General features: G+C 43.2%; 1 protein-coding gene across 3 annotated transcripts in view; it reads left to right on the forward strand.

Annotated features, from left to right (window-relative positions):
• CASP7 (caspase 7) overlaps positions 1-22,783 on the forward strand; it is a 42,011-nt gene extending 19,228 nt beyond the window's left edge. For all 3 annotated transcript variants that reach the window (XM_043926444.1, XM_043926443.1, XM_043926445.1), the window contains 5 exons: positions 13,837-13,973; positions 14,585-14,713; positions 17,496-17,671; positions 18,215-18,344; positions 20,963-22,783. In XM_043926444.1, the coding sequence (XP_043782379.1) occupies positions 13,837-13,973; positions 14,585-14,713; positions 17,496-17,671; positions 18,215-18,344; positions 20,963-21,186 (796 nt within the window). In that variant the 3' untranslated portion in view covers positions 21,187-22,783. The remainder of the gene's footprint in view (positions 1-13,836; positions 13,974-14,584; positions 14,714-17,495; positions 17,672-18,214; positions 18,345-20,962) is intronic.
• The last annotated feature ends 395 nt before the right edge of the window (positions 22,784-23,178 follow it).

Genomic DNA, 23,178 nt, shown 5'->3' on the forward strand with positions numbered 1-23,178 from the left:
TTAATGGAACAACAAGGCCCTAATGTAGAGCACAGGGGACTGTATTCAGTATTGTGTGGTAAACCATAATGGGAGAACATATGAAAAAAAGAATATATATATTCAGATATGTGTATCTGAATCACTTTGCTGCACAACATTGTATATCAACTATAGTTCAAAAAAATAAATTTAAAAAATGTATCAGTGATCCTTGTTCCTGGTGACTTGGGGGATATCTGTAGTGGTTCCTCCACCATTTATGCCATTTGTCAGATTCAGGAGAAAGGCTGGTTTCCATTGATCTGGACTGGAGCAAAGTGCAGGCGTCCACCTCTTGGGGTCTGTGTAATAGCCGTTTTCACATGTGCTAGCATCTCCTGCAGAAAAGCTCAATGAACCTGAGAGGACAAGAACAGCCACTTTTAGAAAATCTTATCTTCGGAGGAGGATCGTCAGCTTTAGAAGTTTTTAATCTGGATCCTTGAAAGCTTTTTATCACCCTGTCCGTTCCCTCCCTGGCCCCCACCCTTGGAGAACCTGCGCTGCTGAGGTGTGGACCAGACCACATTCATCTCTGTGCACTTGGCTGATGGATTGATACCATCTCTTTGGAGCTTTTGAGGGTCTTATGATTCTGTCCAGCAGCAGTTGTTTATCTAACAATCTGCTTGGCTCTGGCCATTGATCTCCAGACAGTAACTTTATGAGCTGCTAACGCTGGGATGGCAGAGCTCCCCTCCCCACACTCTGCTGATATGAGTTATGGGGCCACCAAGGCAATGCTGGAGACTCGCTCAAACATTGTGCAAACAAGGGCACATCAGGATGACCTTCCTTGCAAAGAGGCGTTTCCTGGAAGTGTCTTGGTTGTTGCTGTTAATTTCGGTTTAATGTTCAGCTCAGCTGTCACCTCTGTCACCTTGCAGATTTCGTGGAGAGCCATAAATCCCACACGTGACCCTAAATATAACCATGCTGCTGACCCAGGGTGCCTTCCACAAGGCCGTGGGTCCCCGAGGCATATCTGGTGTGACCTTCTGGCCCAGAGCTAAGGGGCCCAAAGGCTGCAGCCCTGTGAAGAGTGGCATTTGATAGGGTGGACAAGCTGGTGCTTCCTACCTTGTTTAGGAGGGAGAGGGACTGGTTTACCCTCCAGGACTGGGACCTCTGCTTCCACTGGCTCTGGAAGTAACCAAGAGGCTTGAAGCAAGAGCAGAGACAGGAGTGAAAGGTCAGGGTCAAGAGGGCCCAGACTAGTGCTAAGGCCCTCAGGCTTCAGAGGGTGTGACTATCTCCAAGAAAACACCCAGGCCTGGGGATCAGAGCCTGGATCTAGGGCGAAGCCTGGGCATCTGTTTTAACAGAGAAACCCTGGAATAAGGTGTTAGACCGCAGAATAAACCTGGGCACTGCCACTGTCTAGCTTTGTGATCTTGGACAAGTTAATGCAATCTGTTCTATGAGTTATGGGGTTAATGCCTCATTGAGTTATTGTAAAGATTACATGAGATATAATATGTAAAGCAGCAAGTGTTCAAAAAGTGGTACTTAGAACTGTATTTATTATTGTTGTTACTGTTGACGCATAGACGAGCAAGAAGTTTAGAAAGTTAGGGAAAGAGGTGAAATTGCAGTAGAAAACAGAAAAATGGGGTGTTTGGGGACGTCTCAATAGTTTGCACAAAAAAAGTATGAATCCAAAAATTTCAAAAAGGTAATGTTCAAAACAGACCTGATCTTGAAATTCATTTGCAGCAAGTGATTTTTAACTAGTAAATAATAACTTTAAAAAAATCTTTGAAAAAAAAAAAAATCTTTGAATAGTTACCTTATTCATAGATACAAAAAGAGATATACAGTCAAAATTCTTCCTCCTTCCTACTGTCCTACCCTTGGCCCCTGGAACACAGGTAATCACTTTTGACGCTACTTAATAAATAACATGGGCTTCCCAGGTGGTACTAGTGGTAAAGAGCCCACCTGCCATTGCAGGAGACGGAGAGGTAAGAGACTCAGTTTGGATCCCTGGATTGGGAGGATCCCCTGGAGGAGGGTGTGGCAACAGACTCCGTATTTCTGCTTGGAGAATCCCACGGACAGAGGAGCCTGGCAGGCTATGGTCCATAGGGTCACAAAGAGTCGGGTGTGACTAAAGAGACTTGACAGGCACGCATGTGATAAGTAACATTCGTAATAATAATGACATTTATTTACAGCTTACTACATGCCAAACACAGTTCTAAGTGCTTTGTGGGTATTAACTTGTTTACTAGCTTTGAGGCAGAGGCTGTTATTGTTCTTTTTACAAATGAGGAAACTGAAGCTCAGAGAGGTTAGGCTAAGTAACTTGCCCAGGATCATTCAGCAATGTGCTGGAGCAGAGTTTCAAACCCAGGCAGTCCAGTCCCAGAATCTGTGGATTTATCCTTTGTATCATCCTACAGGAGTCTCTTTATGCAAATCCAAGTGAGATACTAATTTTTCCTGACAGGTAGCACAGTGTTCTCACTGTTCTTCTGCTTTGTTTTGCTCTTCAGTTAATGCTACTTATTGGAAATCATGCAACAGCAAGACAGACAGAGCCTCCCCATTATTTTTTAACAATACCGTTTGGTTTGGATTCAAGACCTTCTCTTTTAGAGTCCATCCAGGAAGTATAGACCGAATTGGATCTTGATACTTGCCCTGCTGGTTATTATAAGAGGGAGTGGCTAATTGAATAAACTTAGGTCTGCCAGCCAGGTCTTTTCATGGAGGCTTGCTATTATTAAGTTTCAAAATTGGAAATGGGAACCATGGGAGGGAAAAAAATAATAGAAGAGAACTTCTCCAAAAGTATTTCCAAACAGTGTTAGGTGTCAGACACAAAAGAGCAACTTGAGCACAGTGATTGTCCGGTGTCCTGCGGAATCAGCGCCTGGGGCTCCCTAACATAAGCCCCTCTCACGAATCAGTCCCCTTCCTATGTGTGAGGCTGGCCTAGTTCATGTCTCTGCCACAGCCTGGCAGCAGTAATGGGCAGAGTGGGAAAGATGGCGCAAGAAGGAGAATGGGGTGGAAGGGAGCTAGATAATCCCCAGGAAGAGGGACCCTGAAGCCTCACAACTAGCAGGTGGTAGACTCTAGTCTCTTAGACTCTTTCTTGCAGAATATATCCATAGGCGACAGTCTGTAGTCCACTTGGGTTTTGTTTGTTTGTTTTTGGTTTTTCCTTTTTGTTGCTTTTGGCTGGGCTGGGTCTTCATTGCTCTAGGCAGACTTTCTCTAATTGTGGCAAGTGAGGGCTTCTCTCTAGTTGCAGGGCAAGGGCTTCTCATTGCATGGCTTCTCTTGTTGCAGAGCACAGGCTCTAAGTGTGTAGGCTCAGTAGTCATGGCACACGGGCTTAGTTTCTCCAAGGAGGCATGTGGAATCTTCCCCGAGGAGGGATCGAACCCATGTCCTTTGCATCAGCCAGCGGATTCTTAACCACTGGACCACCAGGAAAGTCCAGTCCACTTGGTTTCTTCCTGGCTCTTTTCCCCTGGTGACTTCTCAACAATCGTTTCCTCCTCTTGCTTGTCTCTTGTTACATACGTTAAACTAATTGTCAGGGTTTGCTTCCCCAGACTTAAGCTACAGGTGGAGTTTTCTCAAAGCCTGTGCCTCTTAGCAAGATAAACTTGATGGGATTGAGTTGATAATCACTCTCTGATGCACATCTTTCGTAGAGAAAGACCTGAGTTTCATTTTAACAAAAACCTATTTGGGTTAGAAGGAAAAAGGAATACAGACTGACTCAAATCCGGAAGGAGGAAGCAGATATGAAGTTCATTTTGAAAATGAGATTTCAGTTTAGGGGAAGAATGTTGTTGTTCTTGTTCGATCGCTAAGTCGTGTCTGACTCTTTGTGACCCCATGGACTGCAGCGCTCCGGGCCTGCCTGTCCCTCACTGTCTCCTGGAGTTTGCCCAAGTTCATGTCCATTGAATCAGTGATGCTATCCAATCATTTCATCCTCTGCTGCCCTCTTCTCTTTTGCCTTCAGTCTTTCCCAGCATCAGGGTCTTTTCCAACAAGTCAGCTGTTTGCATCAGTTGGCCAGATTATTGAAGCTTCAGCCTCAGCATCAGTCCTTCCAATGAGTATTCAGGGTTATTTCCTTTAGGATTGACTGATTTGATCTCCTTGCAATCCAAGGGACTCTCCAAGAGTCTTCTCCAACACCACAATTGGAAAGCAACAATTCGGCGCTCAGCCTTCTTTTTGGGGAAAGAGTAAGAAAGGGAAGTTGTCCTTACCTCCCTTAAGATATTTAATCGGGATGAGAATCACATTTCATATTCATTTTTAAAGTACTTTTTAGAACCATGGAAAGTATTTTCTTTAAAGTGTGTATCTTTACATGCACACTTTTGTGTTCCTATTTTTAAAACAGTTTATTTTCCAAATTCTGTTCTGATAGAAACTGAGTCCTTTTCTTTAAGGTAACTTATAGCTGAGCCTGTTTTTCTATGTTTTTTTCTTTTTGGCTGTGCTGTGGCTTACAGGATCTTAGTTCTCTGACCAGGGATCAAACCCTTTGCCCTCAGCATGGATAGTGTAGAGTCCTAACCACTGGACGGCCAGGGAATCCCCAGAGCCTGTGTTTCTTATAAAAGATACTTGCTGGTGTAGTTTTGCTTATCACCACTGAGGTTGGGTTAATGGCAGCCTAAAGATACCACAGCTTGTTTATTATTTGGATATCATTGTACAAATTGCTTGAAAATAATCTATGTTTCAGAAAACAGTAAAATTTTATCTCTTAAAGGGCTTAAACGTGGCCTCCAGCCTGTCAGACTTAATGCTCCTCTTGTTAGGGTCTTTGTTGTTTAGTGGCTAGGTCATGTCTAACTGTTTTGTGACCCCATGGACTGTGGCCATAAATTAGCTAAAGACCTGTCAGGAGTCAGTGAGAAAATGCAGATATGAGAGTTTTATCAAGATAGCAGCCCATAAGAAATACTGACATGCTAATTATTGTTATATTACATATAAAATGGGTGTGATTATACCCCATCCTTCTACCTCAGAGGTGTCAGTTGAAGACCAGAGACTCTGTAAATGTATGGAATATGGTGTAGATATTTTAACTTGCCCAGAGAACACCATCCGTGGAGGTCATTGACACAGTGGCAATAAGGAAGCCAGTCCTGCTCCTCCCCAAATGGGGTGTCCTTGACCAGTACAGAAACACTTTTGCTGACACTCATCTCTGAGCTTTTATGGAGCCCTTAGAGTGGGAGAAGACTCCACGGGAAGACCTGCTGTCACCGAAACTCCCCACTGTTTTGTGACAGTCACAGAGGCCCCAGGGAATTCAAGAGAGGAAGCTGATGTTCTGTGAAAGCAGAGACTCACCGACCCAGGGCACACGGGATAATGCAGACCTCTGTCTGACCCCAGGTCCAGGGCTCTTTTGTACTGCCTCTCTGGGGGAAATTGTTTAGTCGCTCAGTCGTATCCAACTCTTTGTGACCCCATGGACTGTAGCCCACCAGGCTCCTCTGTTCATGGGATTCTCCAGGCAAGAATACTGGAGTGGGTTGCCATTTCCTTCTCCGGGGAATCTTCCCGACCCAGGTGTTGAAGCCGTGTCTCGTGCATTGAAGACAGATTCTTTACCACTGAGCCACCAGGGAAGCCCTGGGGGAAGTAGGATGAAGGAAAATTGGCATCACCCCTGTAAACAGACAGGAAACAAAGGAGAGGGAGTCTTTAGAAGGTAGGAGACCAGACCGAGGACATTTCTCTTTTAGAAATAAAATGATACAACACAAGAAATTTGACCTTATAAAAGTAGAAGATAAAGTCACGTTAAAGCTGAAAACAGCAATAAGGAATCTGAATGTTGAACTTACACAACTCATCTGTAATCTGGGCCAAAGTAGGAGGGGAAAGGCCACCTCCTTTCAGATTCTGATAAACTCAGGTAACACTGAATGAAAACTCAGAGTAAAGGACCCTTGGACCAGGGAACAAGCTCAGCTTTTACTTTCATTTTACTTATTCCAACTTTTTAAAAAATTTGTTTTAATATGAACCATTTTTAAAGTCTTTATTGAATTTGCTACAGCATTGCTTCTGTTTTAAGTTTTGGGTTTTGGCCGCAAGGCATGTGGGAGCTTAGATCCCTGACCAGGAATCGAAACCTCATCCCCTGCATTAAAGGTAGTCTTAACCACCAAAGAAGCTCCTTCTTCCAACTTTTGATCAAGCTTTGGGAGAGTGGTGGACACATCACTCTGTAACAAATACCCAAGGGCATAGGACTCTGGAACTCCGACTTGAAGGAGGAGACCTGGGATGGTCCCACTCCGCCAATCACTAGTTGGGTGACCTTGGACAACTCCCTGCCTGTCTGTGGACCTCAGTTTCCATGTCCGCCAAATAAGCAAACAAAACCTGATTCATTCATTCATATGACATTTTTTAAATCCTGATTGTGCCAACTAAAACCTTTCTTGCAGTATTTAGTAGAAGTGGCAGGAGTGGATATATTTGACTTTTTCCTGATCTCAAGTGGGAAGCATTCAGCCTTTCATTATGAAGTATGTCATGAAAATTCAGTTAATTATCAAGTCAGAAAAAACAGGAATTTTGGAACTTGAGAATTGTACCCCGGGAAGCAGATTCACAGAAAGCTCTGAGAACCGCTCTACCTGTTAGTCAAAGGCATGATTATATACATTTTTGAGACACGGGATTGTACATCGAAATTGCATACTGGGGGTTTTGGTGGTCCAGTGGTGAAGAATTCACCTTGCAATTCAGAGGACACGAGTTCAATCCCTAGTCGAGGAACTAAAGTCCCGTGTGCCGTGGAACACCTAAGTTCTTACCCTACAACTACTGACCCTGCATGCCTCAACAAAGATTCCACGTGCCACAACTAAGACCCAAAGCAGCCAAATAAATAACTTAATTTTTTTTAAAAATGACATACTGGTATTTCACATGAAGTTCACCAAAGACACATAGTCCAGGTAAGCACATGCAAAGCCAGCAGCAAGTCACCATGACCCCCCGCAGAGTCAGGAAAGAATGCTATATACATTGCTAGCATCAGAAGAAAAAAGAAATATTGATCTTTGCAGCTGAGCTGGCAGCCCCATCCTATAAGAGCCCTGGTTAATGTATAATGCAGAGGCTTACTGCACATTAGGAAGCGGAGGGAGGCCCAAACAAACACAGAGTTTGTGTTTAATTTTTTCATGCCCTGCCTAAAAATATAAATTTCATTTCATTAAGTATGATATTAGCAATGGGTTTTTCATAGATGCCCTTTGCAGGCTGAGTTAGTTCCATTGTAATCCTAATCTAATTATCATTTTTCTCATAGCAGGGTGTTCAGTTTAGTTCACTCACTCAGTCATGTCCAACTCTTTGAGACCCCATGGACTGCAGCACGCCAGGCTTCCCTGTCCATCACCATCTACCGGAGTGTGCTCAAACTCATATCCCTTGAGTCGATGATGCCATCCAACCATCTCATCCTCTGTCATCCCCTTCTCCTCCCACCTTCAATCTTTCCAGCATCAGGGTCTTTTCCAGTGAGTCAATTCTTCACATCAGGTGGCCAAAGTATTGGAGTTTTGGCTTCAGTATCAATCCTTCCAGTGAACATTCAGGACTGATTTCCTTTGGGACTGACTGGTTAGAAGTCTGTCACTGTTTCCATTGTTTCCGCATCTATTTGCCATGAAGTGATGGGACCAGATGTGATGATCTTAGTTTTCTGAATGTTGAGTTTTAAGCCAACTTTTTCACTCTCCTCTTTCACTTTCATCTAGAGGCTCTTTAGTTCTTCTTTATTTTCTGCCATAAGAGTGGTGTCATCTGCATATCTGAGGTTATTGATATTTCTCCCAGCAATCTTGATTCCAGCTTGTGCTTCATTCAGCCCAGCATTTCGCATAATGTACTCTGCATATAAGTTAAATAAACAGGGTGACAACATACAGGCTTGACGTACTCCTTTCCCAATTTGGAACCAATCTATTGCTCCATTTCCAGTTCTAACTGTTGCTTCTTGACCTACATAGAGATTTCTCAGGAGGCAGGTAAGGTGGTCTAGTATTCCCATCTCTTTAAGAGTTTTTCACTTTGTTGTGATCCACAGAGTCAAAGACTAGTGTAGTCAATAAAGCAGAAATAGATGTTTTTCTGGAACTCTTTGGCTTTTTTGATGATCCAGAGGATGTTGGCAATTTGATCTCTGGTTCCTCTGCCTTTTCTAAATACAGCTTGAACATCTGGAAGTTCACAGTTCATGTACTGTTGAAGTCTGGCTTGGAGAATTTTTTTTGCTAGCATGTGAGATGAGTGCAATAGTGCGGTAGTTTGAGCATTCTTTGGCATTGCCTTTCTTTGAGATTGGAATGAAAACTGACCTTTTCCAGTCGTGTGGTCACTGCTGAGTTTTTCAAATTTGCTAGCATATTGAGTGCAGCACTTTAACAGCATCATCTTTTAGGATTTGAAAAAGCTTAATTGGAATTCCATCACCTCCACTAGCTTTGTTCGTAGTGATGCTTCCTAAGGCCCATTTGACTTCTCATTCCAAGATGTCTGGTTCCAGGTGAGTGATCACACCGTCCTGGTTATCTGGTTCATGAAGATCTTTTTTGTACAGTTCTTCTGTGTTTTCTTGCCACCTCACCTTAATGTCTTCTGCTTCTTTTAGGTTCATACCATTTCTGTCCTTTACTGTGCCTATCTTTGCATGAAATGTTCCCTTGATATCTCTCACTTTCTTGAAGAGATCTCTAGTCTTTCCCACTCTATTGTTTTCCTCTATTTCTTTGCATTGATCACTGAGGAAGGCTTTTTTTTTTTTTTTTTTAATTTTTATTTATTTATTTTTTTGTCATACATTGATATGAATCAGCCATGGATTTACATGTATTCCCAATCCCGATCCCCCCTCCCACCTCCCTCTCCACCCGATTCCTCTGGGTCTTCCCAGTGCACCAGGCCCGAGCATTTGTCTCATGCATCCCACCTGGGCTGGTGATCTGTTTCACCATAAATAGTATACATGCTGTTCTTTTGAAATATCCCACCCTCACATTCTCCCACAGAGTTCAAAAGTCTGTTCTGTATTTCTGTGTCTCTTTTTCCGTTTTGCATATAGGGTTATCGTTACCTTCTTTCTAAATTCCATATATATGTGTTAGTATGCTGTAATGTTCTTTATCTTTCTGGCTTACTTCACTCTGTATAAGGGGCTCCAGTTTCATCCATCTCATTAGGACTGATTCAAATGAATTCTTTTTAACGGCTGAGTAATATTCCATGGTGTATATGTACCACAGCTTCCTTATCCATTCATCTGCTGTTGGGCATCTAGGTTGCTTCCATGTCCTGGCTATTATAAACAGTGCTGCGATGAACATTGGGGTGCACGTGTCTCTTTCAGATCTGGTTTCCTCAGTGTGTATGCCCAGAAGTGGGATTGCTGGGTCATATGGCAGTTCTATTTCCAGTTTTTTAAGAAATCTCCACACTGTTTTCCATAGCGGCTGTACTAGTTTGCATTCCCACCAACAGTGTAAGAGGGTTCCCTTTTCTCCACACCCTCTCCAGCATTTATTGCTTGTAGACTTTTGGATAGCAGCCATCCTGACTGGCGAGTAATGGTACCTCATTGTGGTTTTGATTTGCATTTCTCTGATAATGAGTGATGTTGAGCATCTTTTCATGTGTTTGTTAGCCATCTGTATGTCTTCTTTGGAGAAATGTCTCAAAATGGATTAAAGATCTAAATGTAAGACCAGAAACTATAAAACTCCTAGAGGAGAACATAGGCAAAACACTCTCCGACATAAATCACAGCAAGATCCTCTATGACCCACCTCCCAGAATATTGGAAATAAAAGCAAAACTAAACAAATGGGACCTAATGAAACTTAAAAGCTTTTGCACTACAAAGGAAACTATAAGTAAGGTGAAAAGACAGCCCTCAGATTGGGAGAAAATAATAGCAAATGAAGAAACAGACAAAGGATTAATCTCAAAAATATACAAGCAATTCCTGCAGCTCAATTCCAGAAAAATAAATGACCCAATCAAAAAATGGGCCAAAGAACTAAACAGACATTTCTCCAATGAGGAAGGCTTTTTTATCTCTCCTTGCTATTCTTTGGAACTCTGCATTCGGCATATCTTTCCTTTTCTCCTTTGCCTTTCACTTCTCTTCTTTTCTCAGCTATTTGTAAGGCCTCCTCAGACAACCATTTTGCCATTTTGCATTTCTTTTTCTTGGGGATGGTCTTGATCACTGCCTCCTGTACAGTGTCACGAACTTCCATCCATAGTTCTTCAGGCACTCTGTCTATCAGATCTAATCCCTTGAATCTATTTGTCACTTCCACTGTATAATCATAAGGGATTTGATTTAGATCATACCTGAATGGTCTAGTGGTTTTCCCTACTTTATTCAATTTCAGTCTGAATTTGGCAATAAGGAGTTCATGATCTGAGCCACAGTCAGCTCCTGGTCTTGTTTTTGCTGACTGTATAGAGCTTCTCCATCTTTGGCTGCAAAGAATACAATCAATCTGAATTTGGTGTTGACCATCTGGTGATGTCCATGTGTAGAGTCTTCTCTTGTGTTTTTGGAAGAGGGTGTTTGCTATGACCAATGTGTTCTCTTGGCAAAACTCTGTTAGCTTTTGCCCTGCTTCATTTTGTACTCCAAGGCCAAATTTGCCTGTTACTCTAGGTATTTCTTGACTTCCTACTTTTGCATTCCAATCCCCTATAATGAAAAGGACATCTTCTTTGGGTGTTAGTTCTTGAAGTTCTTGTAGGTCTTCATAGGACCGTTCACCTTCAGCTTCTTCAGCATTACTGGTTGGGGCATAGACTTGGATTACCGTGATATTGAATGGTTTGCCTTAGAAAGGAACAGGGATCATTCTGTCATTTTTGAGATTGCATCCAAGTACTGCATTTTGTACTCTTTTGTTGATTATGAGGGCTGCTCAATTTCTTCTAAGGGATTCTTCCCTCCATCATAGTTTGGCCTCAGGTCAAAGAAACAAGGGAGGGAACACAACCCTGCCCATCAACAGAAAATTGGATTAGAGATTTACTAAGCATGGCCCTGCCATCACAATAAGACCCAGTTTCCCCCTCAGTCAGTCTTTCCCATTAGGAAGCTTCCATAAGCTTCTTATCCTTATCCATCAGAGGGTAGACAGAATGAAAACCACAGTCACAGAAAACCAATCAAACTGATCACATGAACCACAGCCTTGTCTAACTCAATGAAACTATGAGCCATGCCATGTAGGGCCACCCAAGACAGACAGGTCATGGTGGAGAGTTCTGACAAAACATGGTCCACTGGAGAAGGGAATGGCAAAGCACTTCAGTATTCTTGCCTTGAGAAACCCATGAACAGTATGAAAAGGTAAAAAGATAGGACGCTGAAAGATGAACTCCCCAGGTTGGCTGGTGCCCAATATGCTACTTGAGATCAGTGGAGAAATAACTCCAGAAAGAATGAAGAGACGGAGCCAAAGCAAAAACAACACCCAGTTGTGGATGTGACTGATGATGGAAGTAAAGTCTGATGCTATAAAGAACAATATGCATAGGAACCTGGAATGTTTGGGGTAAGAATCAAGGTCAATTGGAAGTGGTCAAACAGGAGATGGCAAGAGTGAACATTGACATTTTAAGAATCAGCGAACTAAAATGGACTGGAGTGGGTGAATTTAACTCAGCAGGGTATTGGGTTTTGTCAAATGCTTTTTTGCAGCAACTGAGTTTATCACATAGGTTTTGTCCTTTATTCTGTTAATATGATGGGTTACATAGATTGATTTTTGGATGTTAAATTGACCTTGTGTTCATGGGATCAATCATACTTGGTCATGATGTATAATCCTATTTATAGATTGCAGAATTGGCTTGTAAGATTTCATCAAGGATTTTTGCATCTATATTCATGAAGGATATTGATCTGTAGCTTACAGCAAAATATTTATTGAGCAACTTACAAGACAGGCATTGTTCTAGGTATTGGGGATTCTGCAATTTTTCAGAAGAGATTTTATTTTCAGACTATATATATATGATAAATATGTATATATATATGATAACATATATATTTTCTCTCATGGAACTTACATTCAGGTGGGTGACTAGCGATGCAGCTCCCCACTCACATCTGATGTTTTTTTTCCTCTACTCTCTCAACAATGCTCCAGGTTCCAGCTTCAGTGTCTGTGTGCCTGACTCTTAGAAAACTGAATGGTCAGTGTCTGGAGAGCGGAAGGGGCCTACTTTCCATTTTAAGTTACTGTTCCTTTTTCCCCCTTTAATGGAAATGTTAACTGAATGATAACATCCATACCGAGAAGGGCACACACTTATGTACCCTTTTGTGTCTAGGTTCTTTCACTCAGTATTATCTGTTTGAGATGCATCCACCTGACTCTGTGTTGTCATAGTTTATTCATCTCATTATTGTAGGCATGTATTTCAGTGCACTCTGTTCATCATCATCACAGATCATGTATTTTTTTTTTTTACAAACTGAAGGCTTGTGACAAACCCTATGTTGTCAGATGATGGTTAGAATATTTTAGCAGTTTTTTAAATTACTTATTAATTTATTTGGCGGTGCCAAGTGTTAGTTGCAGCACGTGGGATCTTCAGTCTTCACTGCGGCATGCAGGATCTTCTGTTGTGGCATGTCGGATCTATTTCTGTGACCAGGGATCAGACCCAGGCCCCCAGCATTTGGGAGAGACTTAGGCATTAGACCCGGAGAAGGCAATGGCACCCCACTCCAGCACTCTTGCCTGGAAAATCCCATGGACGGAGGAGCCTGATAGGCTGCAGTCCATGGGGTCGTGAAGAGTCAGACATGACTGAGTGACTTCACTTTCACTTTTCACTTTCATGCATTGGAGAAAGAAATGGCAACCCACTCCAGTGTTCTTGCCTGGAGAATCCCAGGGATGGGGTCGCACAGAGTCGGACACGACTGAAGTGACTTAGCAGCAGCAGTAGCAGTAAGCATTAGACCACCAGGGAAGTCAGCAAGAAAGTACTTTTTAATAAAAGTATACCTACATTTTTTTTTTAAGAAATAATGCTGTTGCATACAGTAGACTACAGTATAGTATAAACATAACTTTTATATACACTGGGAAACAAAAAAAATAAAATCATCTGACTCACTTTATTGTAATAATTGCTTGATTGCAGTGGTCTGAACCCACATCTCTGTGTCTGTAGTATTGCACTATATGAATATCCCACAGTTAGTCCATTCTGCTGTAAATGGACATTAGGATTACTCCCTGTTTGGGCTGTTACTGAACAGTCCTGCTGTGCATATGCGTGGTGGCTCTGTCCTTACGCAAACATCTGCTCTCCTCTGGGCTGGATACCCAGGAGTGGAATGGGTCTCTCAGAGGATATGTTTAAGTTCAGTTTTAGTAGATTCTTCCAGTTTCCACAGAGGGATGTACGAAGTGGGCTCCCCCAGCAACAGAGAGTAACTCCAGGTGCCGAACACCGTGTAGTTCTCTCAGGGATTGTCACCAACACCCTGTAGCACTTGTAAGGAACGTACTGGTATCACATTATGATTTCAGTTGGCATTTCTGTAGCATCTAATGAAATTAAGCAGGAGATCCTATTCATTTTAAATATGACAGTTAAACAGAACAATTTGTCTACCCCAGGTCTTTTTTTTCCCACAGACATCGCAGCTTTCTTAGGTATCCCTTTTATGCTAGTAGTAAAATCAAGAGGTCATTACTGTCTTGACATCTTCGATAGCCCCTGACTGGCTTTGTATTTCCCTAGTAAGAAGAAGAAAAATGACTCAGGGAAATCAGTCAACACCCCCCGGGACCGAGTGCCTACATATCAGTATAACATGAATTTTGAGAAGGTGGGCAAATGCATCATCATAAACAACAAGAACTTCGACAGAATAACAGGTGGGTGCTGGGGGCATGGGCTCAGCTCTTCCGTTCCCTTCCACTTTCTTCAGCTTCATTCAGACTTATATGATGCATTTGTCAGAAGACCTCTATGTCTACCTGCTATAGCAGACAGCCCCTCTGCAGGTGGTGTCCCGTGTTCAGGAGAGAGGGATGAGGGGAAACTGGGAACTTTCAGTTTGAGATTCCCATCATGTGGATTAGCAGATGTGGGACGTGGACCAAAGGACTCAGAGGGTGAAGCAGGGGGGCGGGCTGTTTGGCGTTGGCTGAGCCAGGTGATGGGGCTTCCCAGGTGGTGCTAGTGGTAAAGAATCTGCCTGCCAGTGCAGGAACCACCAGAGACACAGGTTTGATCCCTGGATAGGGAAGATCCCCTGGAGGAGGAAATGGCAATCCACTCCAATATTCTTGCCTGGAGAGTCCTCATGGACAGAGATGCCTGGTGGGCTGCAGGCCATGGGTTAGCAAAGAGTCGGACCTGACTGAGCATGAGTCCAAGCCGCATGAAGGGGCTTACCTTTTTTTTTTTTGGGGGGGGGGGGGGGGGCGGTGCTCACCTTTTGTGTATGTGGCGGCCATCGGTGATCGGCGCTTGATCCCCACAGGAATGGGTGTCCGCAACGGCACAGACAAAGATGCAGAGGCTCTTTTCAAGTGCTTCCGGAGTCTGGGTTTCGATGTGTCTGTATATAACGACTGCTCTTGTGCCAAGATGCAAGATCTGCTGAAAAAAGGTACGCCCATGCCCCTCCTCCTTCAGTCATCTTCCTGCTCCCGAGCGGAGCAGGGCCCCACCTGGTCTAAGAAGCTGCCTTCACATGATGGGGGGAAGGATCTCAGCGTGGGAAGCCTTTCCTTCCTCCAGGTGACTCCATACCTGTCTCCAGGACACCTGTCTCTCTCGGTAAACTTAGATTTCCCCCTAAAAGAAGGAAAGCAGCTTACCTCACAGCAATAGGTTCTATAGCTACAAAACAGTCTCAATTTCAAAAGGCTAATTCCCAGGAAAGTAGCAAATCTTACCTTTCTGTCCAGAACAGACTTTAAGTATAAATTTTCACTGGTGATAGATAGAGAATAATAATCCCCATATACTTCAGAACTACCTTATTTCTTACACAACACATTCACAGAATTGCTTCTTTAGATCTTTAATGGAACCCCTGCTGCGTTGGCCAACAACATCATCATGCCCATTTCATAAATGTAGGGATAGAGCTTTAGAGAGAGAATAAGGGTCATACTGAAGGCAGTTAGGAGGAGCAGAACCAAAACTCAAGTGTTAACTAGTTCCAGAGCAATTATGTTTTCTATTACCCCATACCTATCTAGTGGAAGCTACCTATGATATTCTCACATTTAGGGCAAATAATTGAAAGTAACACCCTCCCAACCTGTTAGACAGTGACGCGTGGGCAGAGGGTAGACAGTTTCAAACACTGCTGCTTTTCTTAGATGTGCAGCTAAACAAGAAAAAGATCCTTCCCCGCACCTTATAACACTCTCTCTTAAGTACCCCTCTCTTACATTTTTAAAAACCAGGCATCTTTTCCTTACTTCTTCAAACAAGGATCTTAAGAGCCGACCTTCTGTACCCTAGTAGGCCACATGGTAGAACAGACTGGAAATCACAAGTCTATGTTTGGGGTCTAGTCCAAGCTTGAGCAGCTGGGTGAGCAAGGCAGGGTGTCTGTGCCCTCCTGGTTTTTTGCTTTCCTGAAATGCGGATCATGATATAGCAAGTCCTGCTTCTTGGGGTTGCAATTAGCATTAGCTGAGGGAAAGCTTGTGAGCATGATTTGAGAAAGATAGTGTCCTATACAGATGTAACGACTTGTCCCAATGGTAGTTTCTGTTCTTATGAAAAGTGAGTTATACTGGGACTTCCCTGGAGGTCAGGTAGCTAAGACTGCATGCTCCCAAAGCAGGGGGCCCAGGTTCGATCCCTGGTCAGGGAATTATTTCCCACATGCCACAACTAAGTCTTCATATGCCACAGCTAGAAAACTCCCACATTCCACAAGGAAGATCGAAGATCCAAATACTGCTACTAGGATTTCACACAGCCAAATAAGTAAATAAAAATAAATATTTTTTAAAAAGCAGATTATTCTACCTGAGCCCAGGTCATGTCAAGATCACAGAATTCTCATTTATTGTCCTATCAAAATAGCAAGGTGGTGATTTCTCTTGACAGGGCAAAGTTCTAGGACATCTCTGAGATGCCATTTTTTATCAGTGAAATAAACATAAATGAGGCCTACTTCAAGGGGCTCTTGTAGAGGTTAAGTAAGATAACTCGGGCAAAGTACCTAGATCACTGCTGCAGTAGGTGTTCAGGAAATTCTTTTACTACTATTATTTTTTTGGCCACATCACAGCTTGTGGAATTTTAGCTCCCCAACCAGGAATCAAACCCAGGCCCTCAGCAGTCAGAGCATGGAGTCCTAACCACTCAACTGCCGGGGAATTAAGAAATTCTAAATCTTACTCTTCTCTCATCACTGATGAAGAGAAGAGAAGAAGGAAGGTTATAGTACATAGTTCTAGCTAGCTAGCTAGTTAGAACCATGGAACCTTAGATGAGATCAAGCTAAGCCAACTTGTTGGGGCTTCCCAGATGGCGCTAGTGGTAAAGAACCTGCCTGCCAGTGTGGGAGAGATGTAAGAGATCCACATTTGATCCTGGTCGGGAAGATCCCCTGGAGGAGGAAATAGCAACCCACTCCAGTATTCTTGCCTGGAGAATCCCATGGACAGAGGAACGTGCTGGGCTACAGTTCATGGGATCTCAAAGAGTCGGACACGACTGAACGACTAACACTTTCTTTTCTTTTCAGTAAAAGTAATAGATTCACATTGTTTGGCAACCTCCACCACCCGCCTCCAGAAGAACTCTTTTCATCTTGCACAACTGAAACTCTGTCCCCATGAAACCCTAATGCCCCATTTCCCATCCCCTCAACCCCTGGTAGCCACCATTCTGCTTTCTGCCTTGGTGAACCTGATCACCCCAGGAACCTCATGTACATGAAATCATAGAGCATCTTTTCTTTAGCCAGTGTCTTGTTTCACTTAGTGTGTTTTATTTTCTTTAACAAATACTTGCTTGATACTCATGTGCTGCTTTGCAAATATCAACTCATTTAATGGGTAGCTCCATTTTACAGACAAGAAAACCAAGACACAAAATGGTTAAGCAGCTTGCCCAGTGTCACAGACCTAACCAAGGCCCTGGCCTTTAGCAGCCCAATATGCTGCCTCCCAGGAGCTGCCTGAAGCCCTCTTGCCTGTGGGATTCTCTTCCACGTGAGGCAGCCTCATTCTGGTTTCAGACTCAGTGGGGATTCTAGAATTCTCCCTCTAACCTCTCCCCAGTGTCTTCCAGGGGTGCTTCTCCACCTCTGCCTGTCCCTCTTTGTCAGTGGCAGCTGCCAGACTGGAAGGGAATAGTACTTCTGAGGTCCCACACCCAGGAGTCATATTTTAACTTTTCAATGTTTCAATTGCTTGCAGCTTCTGAAGAGGACCACAGAAATTCAGCCTGCTTCGCCTGCATCTTATTAAGCCATGGAGAAGAAAATTTAATTTATGGAACAGATGGCAAGACAGCAATAAAGGACTTGACAGCCCATTTTAGGGGGGATCGATGCAAAACCCTGTTAGAGAAACCCAAACTCTTCTTCATTCAGGTAATCCCTTTTCGGAGTCTATATAGAGACTTCCCTGGTAGTCCAGTGGCTAAGACCCTGCCTTCCCAATGCCGGGGGCCCAGGTTCAATCCGTGGTCAGGGGACTGGATCCCATATGTCATAACTAAGCTGCAACTAAGACCCAGCACAGACAAATAAATTAATTTTCTTTAACTATTAAAATAATTTTAAAAAACAAAGTCAATAGAAATGAAAAAAGATTACAGAGTGATCTTGGCTTATATCATTTTTTACAAATCTACGTGCTGTTTCCATTGGGGTATGCAAATTTAGGTTGTATTTTTCTACCTCTAATGCTTGGCATCTATATTTGCATTGGATCACAAAGTATGTGAGTTTAAGACATTATAGTCTCTCTATTTGCTCTGCTTGCTAATTCAACACATCTTCAGATTATCTTGGACATCGTTGTGTTGCTGGTACATGCCAAGCACAGTTCTAAGACTGAAGTGGGATACAGCTGTGAATAGCACATGTGTTCCTATTCTCAGCTTCATGCAGCCATCTCTGCTTTGATTTTAGGCTTGCCGGGGAACAGAGCTTGATGATGGGATCCAGGCTGACTCAGGACCTATCAATGACACAGATGCCAATCCCCGATACAAGATCCCAGTTGAAGCCGACTTTCTCTTTGCCTATTCCACAGTTCCAGGTATCAAGTCCCTTGTCTGCTAACCAGACCGTGCATCCCACCTTCGAAATGGAGACTTGGAGCTGTGTTAGTTTCCCATTGCTGCAGTGATAAGTTGCCGCAAACATGGTGCTGAACACACACAAATGTATTATCTTACAGTTCCAGAGGTCAGAATTCCAGAATGGGTTGGCAGGACAGCAGTTCCTTCTAAAGACTGTAGGGGGCGCAAATCCACATCCTTGCTTTCCCAGCATGTTTAGAACTGCCTGCATTCCTTGGCCTGTGGCCTCCTTCCTCTAGCTTCAAAGCCGGCAGCCTCACATCCCTGACCCTCCTTCCAACCTTACATTGTTCTTTCTGACCCTCTTGTAAGGGCTCCTGTGATTAGATTAGTCCCGTCTGGATAATCCCAGGATAATTTCTCCATCTTGTTTCCTTGACCTCAGCCCCATCTGTGAAGTTCTCTAGGGCAGCAGTTCCCAGCGTTTTTGGCACCAGGAACATGACTCGTGGAAAACAGTTTTTCCATGGACCAGGGTGGGGGTGGATGGTTTCCAGATGATTCAAGCACATTACATATACTATGCACTTTATTTCTATTATTATTACATCAACTCCACCTCATGTCATCAGGCATTAGATCCTGAGGACCCCTACTTTATGGCATGAGCATTTCTGGGGGCCACTGTTCTGCTTACCATAGGGATACAGTCACTTTTCTCTCCAAAAGAAAGCTGAATTCTCTCATTTATGATGATGATTATTATTGGTAATTATAAGAACAAGCATGTCTATGGCACCTATTTACTGAGTGTTGTTTGTGTCTTTTACCCTGAAATAATCGTGTAGTAGTTAGAGAAGGTGTTATTTCTGTCCTAATTTTACAGTAGAAAAAAAATTGAGCTTGAGTAAGTTTAAGTGACCTGCCCAAGGTCGTATAGAGATTTTCACACATCATAGAGTTATAGCTCAGACCAGAATTCCTTTATACAATAGCCTGTAAACAGGGTGCCAGGAATGCCAGCAGCAAGCAAGCCTCCCTCTTGTTTGGGTTTGCCTGAGCAAGTTCAGTGAAGTTCCATTGTTTGGGGTAAAAACCATCACTCAGAATTCTCCCAGCTGTAGCGGTACTTTGTCCAGTGCTTGGTATAGAAGTATCGGTTACAGTAAGTTGGCTGTTGTGTTTGGAAAACCAAACTCTGGCAAGATGTACAGACGGGATTTTGTGAGAATGAGAACTTCACAAGTTTTAAGAATCCTGTAAGAAAGAAATTTGGTTCCTGCCCTTGAGAGGAAGGCAGAGTCATGGGAGCATATAGTTGTGCAATCCAACCTGTCAGTCGAGTTGGAAAGACCCTCAGCCAGGTCTGGCAGAACTGAAGGAAGAAGGGTGAACACTAAGGGTGAACTCTAGGGAAGCAGGTGAGAGAGGCTTCCTCTGAAAGAACTTCTGTAACCGAGTCTTAAAAAATCAAATAGCAGGATGAAGGGCAAGATGGCTTATCAGACAGAGTGCCCAGGGGCAGGTGGCTCAGTGCATTGGTAAAGCTCAAGAGCTGGACCACAGGATGTATTAGTCTTTTCAGGCAGCTGTAACATGAGTCCACAGGCTGGGGAGCAAAAGTTCATTTTTCACAGTTCTGGAGGTTGCGATCAAGGTGCTAGGCATTGTGGCTTCTGATGAGAGCTGTTATCCTAGCTTGTAGATCACTGCCTCTTCACTCACGTGGCCCAGGGAGGGGAGAGAGGCCATAGCACAGGGTGTGACTGGGCATGTTTTTGTTGCTGTTCATTAGCCAAGTTGTGTCCAACTGTTCATGACTGCAGGACTGGGCATGAACAAGTTTCAAACCTAGACAGGGAAATGGGGGCCCAATTGTGGTGGGCCCTGCAGGATGTGCTAAGCAGCCTAAATTTCACCCTCATATAGAAGGAACTGTTTTAGGTGAGAGAGGGACGTCGACTTAAAAAATATTCACAACCTAAAACTTGAGAGTTATGTTTTATTACATGGAAATTCTTAGGACTTAAGCCCGGGAGATAGCATCTCAAGTAATCTTGGGAGAACTCCAAGGAGACAAGGGAAGGAGCCAGGTTATATAGAAGTTGTATAACTTCTATATGCAACAAAGGACAGGTAGTTTGAACATCAAAAGACCATTGTTAATTAAAGAAAACCAGATAACCCAAATTAATGTAGTGCTGCTGTTTGTATGGGAAGATATGAGAGTCTGAACTGCCTGAAATCACTCCATTCATATGCATCAACTATTGGGGCCAGTATCCTGTGTTTTTCACAACCTGAGCTCCCTTGAGGCTCACCATCGGAAGTGGCTGCAGTCTGATGGCTGCTAGATCACAGGTATTCTCCTTCCTGAGTGCCCTTCGGGCTCACCAGCTCACATTGGAGGGCTACAGTCACTGATGACTACGACATCCTTGTTTACTGATATGGCAGGAAATATTCCTGTAGTACAGAGTTTGGAGGACACATATCCCATATGAGTAAGTGGGGACTGCTGTCATTTCAGAAGAGCACATGTGAAGGCCCCAGTCACAGACAGCTCCTTCTGGGTAGTGAGCAAAGCAGCAGCCAGGTCAGCTGACTTCACCTCCTTTCTCTTCTCCTGTTGAAGGCTATTATTCATGGAGGAATCCAGGGAGTGGCTCCTGGTTTGTGCAGGCCCTCTGCTCCATCCTGAATGAGCATGGGAAGAGCCTGGAGATCTTGCAGATCCTCACCAGGGTGAATGACAGGGTGGCCAGGCACTTTGAATCCCAGTCTGATGACCCACGGTTCCACGAGAAGAAGCAGATCCCATGTGTGGTCACCATGCTCACCAAGGAACTCTACTTCTGAAGATAACCATTCCAGGGGTGCATTCCAGCTGAGAAGCTACGAATCATTTGTTGATGAATCAGAAATTTTTTTTTTGTAATGCTCTTAAAAGATCCAGAAATTCTATAAGATTTTAATTTCAGGAAAATTATTGATTCAATGGGAAAGAAACTCTCTGGTGCTGTCTTATGGTCTCTGAATTTTCAGAGACTTTTTTTTTTACATTGTTATCCATTTGATGACTTTTTCTCTTAAGATTCATTTTCTGTTTGTCTTTCTCCTTGTTGTTGCACTTAGTACATACAACAAAAATGACCTCTGCAGATGACTTTTGACTGTGTCCACCATGACTGGTGGTGACTTTGGTAGACTATCAGAGTCATATTCGTACCTGGCAAAGAGAGCCCTTGACAAAAAACAGCCAAAGGGATATTCATTCGCCTGTATTGCAGAAAGTGGGATATCGAATGCGGTTTAAGTGAATTTTTCATTGACTTAGGGAAGATTCTTGTGCAAAAATTCCCAGATATGTTAAGAGGGGAAAAAAATAAAATGATTCTAATATGTAGCAGTCAGGATCCAGTCAAGAAAACGGAAACCATTCTAGGTATTTCAGTAGAGGGAATTTAATAGAGGAAATTGACATATGTGGATGATGAAAGAGAAGATAGATGAAAGGAAGCTGTAACCCAGGTGGCACTAGTGATGAAGAACCCGCCTGCCAGCGCAGGAGAGGTAAGAGACTCGGGTTCAATCCCTGGGTCAGGAAGATCCCCTGGAGGAGGGCATGGCAGCCCACTCCAGTATTCCTGCCTGGAGAATCCCATGAACAGAGGAGCCTGGTGGGCTACAGGCCATAGCGTCACAGGGTCGGACGCGACAGAGGTGACTTAACATGCATGCGTGTTGTCACATAGGCTTATGAGGAGGTGTGGTTCCTTAAGTTCAGAAACTGGGACCCTGCACAGGAGCTGGAACCATGGTGGGGCTGCCTGGTGGGAACTGGACCACCCGGGAGTTGCAGGAAATGAAGCAATGGCAGGAACAAAGCCACTGCCCAAGATGAAGCAACACCAGATGAGTCAGACATGGGAAAATTCCCTGATGTTTTCCACCTCTCCTCCCGCCCTGTAGTCTTCCTTCAACACCTTACCCTTCCAGCTCTACCTGGAAGCCATCTGGCAAAGGTCCTGGGAAGTGTGATCTCCTGCAATACAGAGCATAGCCAGGCATAGTGAGGCAGAGAAGGAATGAGAAATGGTTATGGGCCTGGCCCACAATATGAATAGAAGGAATTCTGTTCCCTGTGATGAGTGATTCATCCATTTAGTCACTGAGTTGTCAGACAATCTGTGTATTACCTACTATGTGCAAAATCACCTGTTTTAGCTTTATAATCTACCTGGAACTTTTTAGGTTATTCCAAGCCTTATTCTGAGTAAATTTTTGTTATCTCTGATTCTCTAAATGGAAAAAGGTTTATGGCAAAATGTTTTCACTGTGTTTTCAAGGTGGTATTCTCTTTTGAATTCTTGATAAATTACTGTTTAATTTTGCCTAGTAACTTGTTAACAAGTGTTTATATTTATTGATTAAAATGTGGTTGTTTAATTCCTAATCTGCTCAGTTTGCTTTCCTTTTGAAGTGTCTTTTTTTTTTTTTATGGCAGTTGGAAAATGAGAAAACAGGATAAGAACTGAGCCTATGACTTGAACTCAACACAAAACGTAATTCATGATTTCTTTTGAAGCTAGGACACTAATAAAACAAGTAAATAATCACTTAGGAAGCTGAAAATTTTCACGTAAATGGTTAATGAACTTGTAAAGCTGTTTGTGATAGACTGGCATTTATTAATTTGGCAACAAAATCAGATGGTGTAAAAGTATCTTCTTTCAATGAGAGAACTAATTTAAGGGCAGTTTCTTAGACTTGTCCCTGGTTTCCTGCCGTCTAAAATATACCAAATGTTCAAAACATAAGTGGTGATCATGAATCAAGAAAATCAACAAG

This window comes from Cervus elaphus, chromosome 15 (genome assembly GCF_910594005.1).
Source record: "Cervus elaphus chromosome 15, mCerEla1.1, whole genome shotgun sequence".
Taxonomy (NCBI): domain Eukaryota; kingdom Metazoa; phylum Chordata; class Mammalia; order Artiodactyla; family Cervidae; genus Cervus; species Cervus elaphus.